Source organism: Merops nubicus, unplaced genomic scaffold, assembly GCF_000691845.1.
Source record: "Merops nubicus isolate BGI_N331 unplaced genomic scaffold, ASM69184v1 scaffold40331, whole genome shotgun sequence".
NCBI lineage: Eukaryota > Metazoa > Chordata > Aves > Coraciiformes > Meropidae > Merops > Merops nubicus.
The window spans coordinates 17,004-28,220 of NW_008586946.1; the positions used below are offsets into that span (position 1 = coordinate 17,004).

An 11,217-nucleotide genomic window follows, 5' to 3' on the forward strand; every position below is an offset into this window, starting at 1 on the left:
CTTGGACTTGTGTTTTGTGAAATTTAGGGTAATCTTCCAATTCCTAAAGGGGTGATTACGTAACAGCTATGCTGTTCCTTACCAGCCCCTAGAGTTTGAACAACCTCTCTGACATCTAATCTTTTTTTTTCTTCCAGATGATTATACTATTTTTTTTTTCCCTTTTCTTCAAGGTCATAGAGAAAAATGTATCAATATCTGTAGTCAGAATGCTCTCTTCTAGATTAAGCATATCTAAATCCTTTACATTTCTTCAGAAACCATATTTTCTAAAAATATTATATAAATTAGTGCAAGCCTTATGTCATTGCAAAGTCCTTTTTGCTACAATAACCCAAGGCACTACTCAAAAAGTAGGTTGCAGTAATCTTGTAGAGAATGCTCTGCCCTCCTGTCATATATCTATCAGCCATCATCAGGTACTTAGTACCTACTTTTTATTCCATAATAAAAAAGCTATAAAAATGTACAAGAAAGTCTGCATTTTTATGTTCTCTCTACAGATATACCTTGTCAACATGGAGCTGAACTGTGAGAGTATTTGAGGAAGCTGGAAATGAACATAACAGATTTTTGCCATTTTGTATATCAGAAAATTACTTTGACCTCTTCAGAGACTGTTCTCAGAATTAAACATGTTTAAAAGCCACAAGCTAATAAAAACCATATTACCCTTCAGGAATATGTCCCACAACTTCTAGCCCGTAGACGTATTCCATATCAGCATAGTAGCAAGCAACGGATGTAGCAATTATCTATTGATTCAACACAGAAAAATATGTTATGTTTCCATTGCTTTTAGCTCCTCACATGGTAACTATTATTGCCATACCTAACCAGTATTCTTGCATTTATCCTTAGATCAATCCAGTAAGAGAGGGAAGTATTATTATGAAAATTTTTATAAAAGTGGAAGAGACTCAGAAGAAACTAAGATCTGGACACAATAATGAATTTAGAGGAGGTGGCTGAAGAAGGACTGTGGTGGAGTTTGTATGTTCTGTGTTAATGAAAGGGATTTGTACAAGTCTCTGTAAAGCCTCAGGAACCTTGCCAATCAGTGTCCAAATTGCCTCTATGCAGAGTGCACCCCAGACCACTTCCATTTATGTGAGCAGGTTAAAATAATTAATAATTTAGGTGATCCTGAGCTGTCTGATTCACCTGGTGTTCTCTGAGCACATCTCCAGAATGGAAGTGTCAACTTTGGCACAAAACACAGCAGAAGATGTGGCTTCCTTTTATTTTTATGTTTCAGCAGGTATAAATCTTGCTGAGGGGGTGGAAATTTTGGCTCTGAGGAGCTTCAGACTTACTCCCCATACTTTTTATGAGATAAACACACAAATTCCAATAGAACATGCACAGGTTCCAGTCCATGATCCTCATTTTCCAGGTACATTTTACCCAGTATTTTTTAGAAATAGATCTTAGAGCAGAGACCAAAACCATACTACTACCTTTTTCCACCATTTTGCCCAAGAAAAAATATTAATTTGAAAATAATTTTTTCCAGCAAAAGAAGAGTGGTTGTGACTATTCACTCTGAAAAGCACTTGCCCTTCATTTTTTGAAATTTCTTTCAGAGATCTAGATGAAAAAAAAAAAAGAAGTCTCTTGTCCTGGCGCTGATTATTTGACTACAGCTTAATCCTTAAAGCGAGGATTTACAAAGCAATAGCTAATTTCAGTTTACCTTATGCCATGTGAAAGCAAAAGTGTAAGTAAAATTACAGAAAGAAATAGTATAACTATTTAATTTTGTTGCAGATAAATAACACGCAACATCTAAGCCACAACTGCCCAGCACAAGATTTTCTGGAGCTACAATGTGCCAGTCACTTTTCATTTTCTATTTCAAACTTCTTACACTTTAATATTCTAGCTTTTGTGTTCTTGTGATTATGTAAAAAGTACTAAACACATGAAAAATATTACACTAATTAAGAACTTACGTCACTTCTTTCCTAATTATTTTACCAAACTGTTTCCTGTCCTTACATTTAACATACAGCCATGAAAGTCAGCTATCCATTTAATAAGTGGCAGGTGGAGGGGGGGGGCCTAACTGAGGAGAACATAGTCAACTTCAGTAGACTATTTGAACCACTGAAAGCTTTGTAAGCAGAAAATCTGATAATTGATTTTGTACTTACCAAAAGTAGATCAATGGGAAGAACAACTTTGATGTTTCTCTGAAATTTCTCATTCAGTTCTTTAACAAGAACAAGCACCACAATGCTCAGCAAGGAGAGAAGTGAAGCCTCCAACTGAACTGATCTGATGTTCTCAAATATGTAGGCATAAATCTACAGTGAACAGCAAATAACAGTCACAGATCAAAAATACGTCATTTTGGGTCTATGCTGTGGCATATTCTACACAACTTCAGACTTCTTAAATAATCTGTGAAACCTGAATCAACACTGCAGGAGCTGACTCATCTGACTAACTGGCCTACACTTCAGATTTTGCAAGGATTAAAATAATCTCTGGATTTTTGAAAACAAAAAACGTAGTGAATATTTCTGTATATGAATTTACAGATTTCTACTGGTAGAAGTAAGCAAGAATATTCCAGTGAATGTGTTGTGTATCTTTTTTTTTATCCAGTTTCATTGAATTCAGTGAGATCAACGAGTGTTGCACAAAAATGTTGAGTAGCTTCCATGCATAAAGATTTATTTTCAATGTCCATCAATCCTAATAGTAATAGTTAATTCTGAGGAAAAAAAAACCTAAAAGACAGAAAGAAGAAGGAAAGAGAAGAATGAAAAGGGAAATTAAAATGCAGTAGTGGTTGGATGGGAATTGAAGCAACAGGAATCTTCCTAGGTGAGTATCCTCTTCTGGACATCTTCACCAGTGCCTGAAGGGGTCCATACAAATATTTTTCCAGCGTAATTATATAGTTTCAGCAGGGTGTATTCAGTCTCTGTGTTTGTTGCTCTTGCCCATTACACAAACAGTGGTCCATGGGGCATGCTCTGATCAGGTCCAGATGCTGCACACACTAGTTAGCTGCTAAGCTTGTGTATATATGGTTTGGGCTATTTAAATATCTAATGTTATCTACTAAGCCCTGTTTCTTTCTCTAGCATAAACTTCTAAGTAAAAAGCTGCAAAGCAAGAGGTAAAAAGAGTATAGGGGAAGAAGAAGTAATTCACAAATTAGTGGCAAGCACTTTCCAAGAGAAACTCTCCATGGCAAGATGCAGGAATTGCTGGTGTAATGATGTCGGGGTGGTACATGCAGCTCCACGAGTTTCCAAGTCCTGCCACAGTGGGATGTTCATCCCACAAGTTTCCATGTCTATCCTGCTCTGGGAGGTTGGGGAATGGCAACAGGGCTGCACATGAGAGGCAGACTGCAGTGTTAAAAGAGAAAAAGAAGACTGGAGCAGAGCTATGGAGCTGCAAATTGGAGGCCTTCAGCTTTTCAAAGGTTAAGGTGTGGTGTAACATGCTGTAAAACATGGTCATAAGAATATGGTTTGGTCTGTGATGAAGAACGTAAATATGGTGTTGAGTATAAGGAACATGGAGAATAGAAATATGAGATAGGAATATAATGACCAATGGTGATAAGTGACAGGGAACTCTGATGATGAATACAATGCTGTAAGTAACAGGCTCAGAAGAACGCTGTTGTCTTCACATCAGCACGGATGACACCATGAATTGTAACTTCAGTTCTGCTCTGAATTTGAGGGTCCAGAAAATGAGGCATAAACCAGTATGATAACAGATTCACAGAAAGTAATGAAAAAATTTACAAGTCTACTGGAATGGTTAGAAGGGATGAAGAAAGTTGGAGGGAACTTCAGTCCCAATACACAAAGAACCAGTCAGACTCCTGTCAAACATCATTTTCAGGGTTCACTGAACAATCCTAGCAGAAATACATAAGTATTAAAACAACTAGTACATCAGACTAAAGAGCTTCCACTGTCTATTCTGTCCTTAAGTAACCATGCCCTGAAAATGCAGTAAAACTAGGAGACCATTTAACAAAACACACAGGCTTTTTAGAAAGAAAGAGAATGTGGCTCTTAACTTGTACATGGTTAACATATATTGTAGCCATCTCTCTATACTATACCTTTTACATGTTTTACTGCCCAGTCAGTCACTGTACTCATCGAGGTCAAAGTGTAAATCGTACATGTAAGCACCTAAAGGTTGTAAAAGCACTGGCATCTGATTCAAAAGAAGTATTTACAAATGTTTTCAGCACAAACATCATTATGAATTCAGTATTTCACATATTTTGATGACGCATTTACTGGAATAATTTAGAAATTATGTAGCAAAATTTACTTTGACATTGCAGTGTACAAAGGAATTTTTTGTGTCATTATATAAACAACAAAATTTTAAAATGCAGCAATAATATAGTAACTGAGCTGTATATCTATTTTTTAAAAATTTTTGTTGCTAGTTTTGTGTGAAGATTTTTAATGGGCACAATCTGGCAATATTATGAAGGGAAACCGAACTTTTTGATAATTGATGTAAGTTTGCGCACGAGTGAAAAAAGCAATATTCTAACTACACACATATACATACAGACACTGATTGTCTCATGGGAAATTAATGGCTTTGAGTTCCACTGTATGAGTAGACAACCTCACTGCATTTTTAAAAATGTTTCATTGTGATGTTTGTTAGAAAAATACAAGACACTGGGGAAAAAAAAAAAGTACAGGCAACTGCTGTGAACCGTATCCGATAAAAAATTGTGGGGGAAAAAAAAGGACTGATAGTGGGAACATGAACGTTTATTCAGACAGTTACAGAAAAAAAAAAAAAAACAAAAGGATTTTGCAACAAACTTGCAACACAACCACAAAAGACCCCATTTTGTAGAGCAGGTTTCTTATGCTGCAGTTCATTTTGCAGTGTTGCATTTTTTCAAAAACTTCTGGAAGGATAAATATCTAGACTTGGATAAAGGGCAACTATAGATATGTTTTAGTTATTTCAGATACTAAGTTACTTCTTCACCTTCACCTTGCCTTTCCCATTTGCAAAGTACCAATTGATGCTGTAATTTGCTGCTTAATTGCAGTGTGACAAACCATGTACAGAGAAAATTAAATTTAATAAATTACATAAACTATGTATAAACAGAAGAATCCCATAGGCTCAATGCCAGTGTAGTATATTTGTTCTCCATATGCAAAATTCACTTTTACATGATCTCAGTTGCTATAAAGAATCCACTTAACTGGGTTGCTTTACTTTCAACTCTCCTGTCACACTGTATTAAACATTCTTAGTCTTGCTTTGCGAACTCAAAGGCTGCCTGAGGCAAAGCAATCAGCTTTGTGAGTGGGAGGTGGTTTGGAGTAGAGAAAGGATAAAAATGTAAGCAAAAATACCGGTCTTTGAGTTTCAAGAATCTGGAGTAAAGAACATGTCTGGATAGACATGCTAAATTTGCCTTTCACTCTCTGATTGCATGTGTGCACTAACATATATCTGATTAGTATAATTTTCATATAAAACTACCACCACAGATAAAAATTACTCTTAAAACTTAAATTTGATGTTTCTGACTGAGGTATTGGGACTTTTTTAAGAAACCCTTGCATCTGAAAACATACCAGAAATCTTTTAAAATACTTGTATGGTAAAATTGTCCATTCTAACTGTGGAAAGTTTATTATTCTTTTAAGTTATTGGGCTTTGTTTGTTCATTTGTTTTTACACAATCATACAGAGCAATTCAGAACCTTAAAAAAAGCAGGAAAATTTTTACTTGGAAAGTGTTCAAAGGGAGTTGATTTCAAATGTGAAGTGTAGGGCTAAGAACTTCTTTCAGATACATTAAAAAATACAAGGGATAAGGGAATATATTTATGTGAAAGCATTTGAATGACCTCATTTATGATATCATCAGCACACTAGCATGTATATATTTTTTTTGCATCACTGCTCTTCTTTATTATTGCTCATAATGTGTATTTTGATTATGTCTTGGCTGTAGTACTTAACACTAGCCACCTCTACAAGATGAGAATATTCCTATGTGTAAATATAGTCTCCATGGAAACACCACAAAAAAGAGGCTAGTCACATTTTATATTAACAAGTATTTATGAAAAGGCTTTTAAGTAATTTTTTTTGTAATATATGATGAACTGCTTGTAATAGTCTCACAGGCCAACCAACTACTCATGAAAACAGCTATGACACTTTTATCTGTGTCCCTCCAAGATAAATTACTTGTGTTTATGAAATGCCCTAATTCTCATTAATAAATTGCTCCTATAAAAAACTTACCAGTGGATTATCCATAGAAAATGTTATCGAGTTTATAAGATGCTGTGAAATAATAAACTAAAAGCAACATCTTATCATGGAGTTCACATTAACAAACTTCAAAAAATAGTAAGACAGGATAAAGGGTGGAGCAGTGCAAGAAAATATAGTCTCTAATTTTAAACAGGATGTTCTGATTTAGTGGCTAACTAGATAAAGCCTCACTTTGTGTGGTAATCAATTAATTTCGTGCTATCAGCTCAAAGAAAATATCACCTCGGCAAGTAAATAAAGCATTATTACGAACAAATCATATTTTTGACAGATACTACTGTGATACTGTTAATGCTTCTGCCAAGAGATTATGCTCACAGCACCTAAACTCAGAGTTTGCTGTAAGAAGTTACCATAAAGAACATGTTCTCAAAGCTTTTGTGCCATAAGATTATGCAACTTTGCCCTTCAGAGTTTCAGCCAACAATATCTACTTTCCAAAGGGAGTAACTATGATACTCTATGAAAGGCTGTATGCATTTTATAAAAATTACCTTAAAGCTGTACACTTGCTGTATTTATGGCAAAGTAATATCATGTCATAAAGCAGTATGTAATGTATCTAGGGTAATTTTTGCATAGGAAATGCACAAATCATGGGTCATTTTTCTTTTACCACAATGATGGGCAGGTTTCATTCAGTAAAATATGAAGAAAATATGTTTGTAATGATATTTGGGTATATCCCTCCCACATCCAGAAAGAGTTAATCCTCCCTGTATAAGTGTGTTATTGCTCAGGATAATAAATAACATTATTGATGCTGTAATACACCTATTTTTAATTTATTACTGTATCCTTTCAAAACAAGACCCATTGCTGCTTGTTCTTCATCAAGTTTTCCTAATCTGTTCTTACAAACAGAAAGTTGAAGGTTTTGTTATTACATTTTCTGTTCATTCACATGCAGAACAAGTTTACCATAGTTATGAAAATGTTAGCTGATGGAATTGCCCATCTCTTTGACTGAACCCACATGAAAAAATCCCAGTGGTCCCGATATATATGGCATCTTCATTCCCAGCAGATACTTCACTTGCGATGTCACCACATGGGTAGCTGCTCCTGTTGTCATTGCGCTTATCACTGGTTCTGTTAACAAGAAAGTGGCACTGCCCAACTGCAGCAGAAACATTGCTACCTAAAAGGTGAATAGAATATCTGTATAAAATCAGAATATTTAAAATAGGAAGAAAAATTCAACGTCTAATTTCGTAATCTGATTTACAGATATGATTTCTCTGGTAGAAAAAAAAGTAGACTTTGACTCAGCTATACTTGACTTTGAAGATTATTTCAGCTTTGTTGTAACTTCTACGGAAGTTATGTCAGAGTACAGGCATATAATAAAAGAATAAACTAAACCAGGAATCTGGACTACAGCTGAATCTACAAATGTTTAGAGACTTCATAGAAATATAGGACAAATACCCAGAGCACTATTGTGTACTACTGTGTTGTCTTCTCTTATCTCAGACTGCAATCATTGTTCCTCTGAAGAATGAGATTTGACAGCTCTTAACTTTTTGAACCAGGTTGTCACATACCTACAGATGCTACTGTGGTTAGCATAACACTTAATCCTTTTCTGATCCATATTAAGATATTAAGTTACATTTAAATCATCTCCACTTAAAATGAGTTCTGCAAATTCATCAGATTAAAATGCAGTTTCTTACTTCTACAGTCCGTTGCATTTACTGTTCTTCTGCCTGAGAAGTTACAAGCTTATGGCACAGGGTTGTTGGTTACAGTACATTCTAAAAGGTTTTGTGTTTACCATAATAAAAATCACCCTTTTGGAATATATTACAGCATCCTTTGTTTTATTTTGTTCATTTCCATACGTTATCATTCTTTATGCCCGAAGACCATTTATTTTTTCACCATAAATCTCACCTGTATGCAGTAAGCTATGAATATAATAGCACACTAAAGAAACAAAAATACCAAAGTGAGTGGCTTTTAATTTACTACAAAAATCTCTAGTGAGCAATTTCCTCTTCCATCTGAAAGATTAAATTTGTCATTTTTTTCCGCTTTCCCACTAGTAGCATGTGAACGGCTCTGTACTGTGAACAATCAGAACACTGAATGTCATTCAAAATTGGACCCTAATAATGATTACTGTTACACCTTCAATTAGTAGTAATTTTAGCTAGTCAGGTGTAAAACTGATAACTACCACCTTCGGATATTTTTGTTCAGTTGTTTGTTCTAACAATTTACCTATTAATTTATTTAAAACAATGTTCAGAGTAGCAAAGTTCAATAGGAAACAAATTCTCCCTTCCCTAGTGAATTTTTGTTTGTTCTCTAAGACGAGTTTGTACTGTGTGATAGCTAAGTTTCCAGAGAATAAGATGGATGTTTATTTAGCTGTGGATTCAAAACCAGATACAATTTGGTGAAGTACATAGTATCACAGAAAAACTATTAGTTAATATTAGCATTTTGGAGAAAGATATTATGGTGAATTACATGGTTACCAAACTTAGCAATTTCAGCATCATTCACATTTATTTTCATTTTTTTACTTAAACTCTTCAGTATTTTGGACAGACATGACTCTGCTTCACAGGTAGTAGTAACTGAAAGGTTACATTTCAGACGTACTTTTTATTGTTTGTTTATAATGATGGGTTATGTAAAACACACTCAAACCAGGAGTATAGTTTCAGGTAGATATTTTCAGAAGCCACTCAGTTAAACAGGCAGCAGCCTATACTTGTCCCTCATCTCTTACTGCAGAAGGTCACTCAAGACTTCCAGAAACAATGGCAACCCTTCATGAGCATGTACATCCTACTCTTAATTTAAATTATAGTTAAATATAATGTACATCCATACATCTTCTATGGTGAAGATCTAACAATGCAGCAACCAGAACAGAAAATATCCAAGGAAGAGAGTGTAATTTTCAGCATAATCTAGTATGGGAAACTCCTGCTGACCTTGCAACATGAGTAATGTGCAGAAACTGTCTAGATGAAAAGGGGGTAAAAAGTTGGTTTGAAACAAGCTTCCCAAATCAAGTTGCATGTCAGTTTTCTTGATAAATATACTCAATTTTTTTAGCATCTTTATAGACCTAGATCAACTCTCCAGTTAACTCTCCATGCTTGGGAACAGACATACAGCTCACAGCTTGGCTGCCACTGGTTTTTGCATAAGCACCATTTGAAACTAAGCTGAGCTGACAGCACACAACTGCATCACATTGCATTATGTCATAAAATCTTTCACCCACTAAGCAGTGACCAAAATGTAGAAAGTTAAAGAAACATAAAGAAGTTTCTTTCTCCTTGCTTTCTCCTTGCTGTGGTTGTGATCTGAGCTTCCCATCTTATTTTCTGATATATTAATGAAGAAAAACTACAGGGAAAACTGACAGTTAAGTGTCTGAAGAGCAAAAATATAAAGTACAAAAAAGACCCACCAAATGCAAATTCTTTCCTCATTTAGTTGTTTGTACTATTATGGAGCTTTTCTTAAACTGTAAAAGGAACAAAAATATTCACTTATTTTAGAATTACTTGAAGAATTTTTAATTTTTCAAAGTTTAGGTCCTAGGGGATGAAGGAATATTTCAGACAGAGAACAGTCATGATTATAACAATGGTTTGAAATGTGTGTGGCTACAGTTTCTTTGTACAGCTTTTTTCAGGGCAACACATTGTGTTAAAGGGCTCATTAAGAAGTAACTATCTTGAGAAAGTAAGGGAATGAAGCCTTGAGTTAATGTACAGTAAAGCAGAAAAGATCTCAGAAATAAATTATAAAACCAAATAATTAGACAGAAGTAGTGAAAAGCGTGACAAAAAAACAAAAAAAAAAAAAAAAAACAAAAAAAACAAACCTAAACTTGAGAATAGAAAAAGATAATGCAAAGGGAATCTTTTGTTGCAGCTGTCTTTACTGGTGCATAACTTTACCCTGACAAGCAGAAGAAAAGAATGAAGATTTAATCAAGAAGATAAGAAACAAATAATTGCAAAAAACAAAGTCCTCATGTTCAAGTCTTTTTGGTTCTTGTCCAGTTGCAATACTTTCTTCCCATGACAACGCACTCAGTTTATTATTGTTAAAATTCCACTCCCACTGTTCAGACAATCTGACTTTATGACCAGCAAAATTTTTTCTCACATAACAGGCACTTTGCAAATCACTAATCTCAAACTTTTTGTCTACAGCAATAGAAAGGCTGGTATCATGTTACCTGCTGCATTAATTCAGTTTTGGAGCATGAATTTTAAATCTCTCAAAACTCCATGTTCTATTTTTCACCATTAAACCAAACAAACAGTGGTGGTATATGTCCTGACAATTTGCTACATGGGCTAAAAAGGTCAGCCATGGGGAATATCTCTTGGAAGGAACTATTACTGACTGTGAAACTCTCATTTAGCATGTTGTCTTGGTTATCTCAAAACTGGAGGTTCCAAATTTATTTTCCAGATAACCAGATATATTTTTTTTTCCAATACTGTACATCAGTAACTAATTATATGCAAGTTTTTAAAATACAGTAGCTGAAAAACTTACCAGTAAAAATGTAGAAGACTGGAATGAAATAACCAGACATTTCTCATTTACAGAAGAGTAGCACAACTGCAGTCAGTAATACTGCAGTTCTTAAGAGAATACAACTTTCATTCTAGGATAAAAATTATATTTTTGTCACTTTGATGTTGAAACAGCTTTCCTCTATTTATTCAGCAAATTCAATATTGAATTGCAGTTTGGTGTGTTGGTGTTTTGTATACACACATATTTATGAAAGTGTTCTTGCACATGTAATAGACCAATTAAAAAACAATAATCTTACCCAAAAGCTTTTTTTGAGGATTGTTTTTTATGCTATAAAGTCTTGTGGTTTGAGGTTTGGAATGGGGG

General features: G+C 34.6%; 1 protein-coding gene across 1 annotated transcript in view; it reads right to left on the bottom strand.

Moving 5' to 3' along the window:
- The window catches only part of SLC26A7 (solute carrier family 26 (anion exchanger), member 7), a gene marked incomplete at both ends in the record, with an annotated part of 21,703 nt that extends 14,241 nt beyond the window's left edge, over positions 1-7,462 (bottom strand). The window contains 3 exons of the mRNA XM_008948786.1: positions 673-755; positions 2,157-2,309; positions 7,298-7,462. Coding sequence (XP_008947034.1) covers positions 673-755; positions 2,157-2,309; positions 7,298-7,462 — 401 coding nt within the window. The remainder of the gene's footprint in view (positions 1-672; positions 756-2,156; positions 2,310-7,297) is intronic.
- Between the last annotated feature and the right edge of the window lie 3,755 nt (positions 7,463-11,217).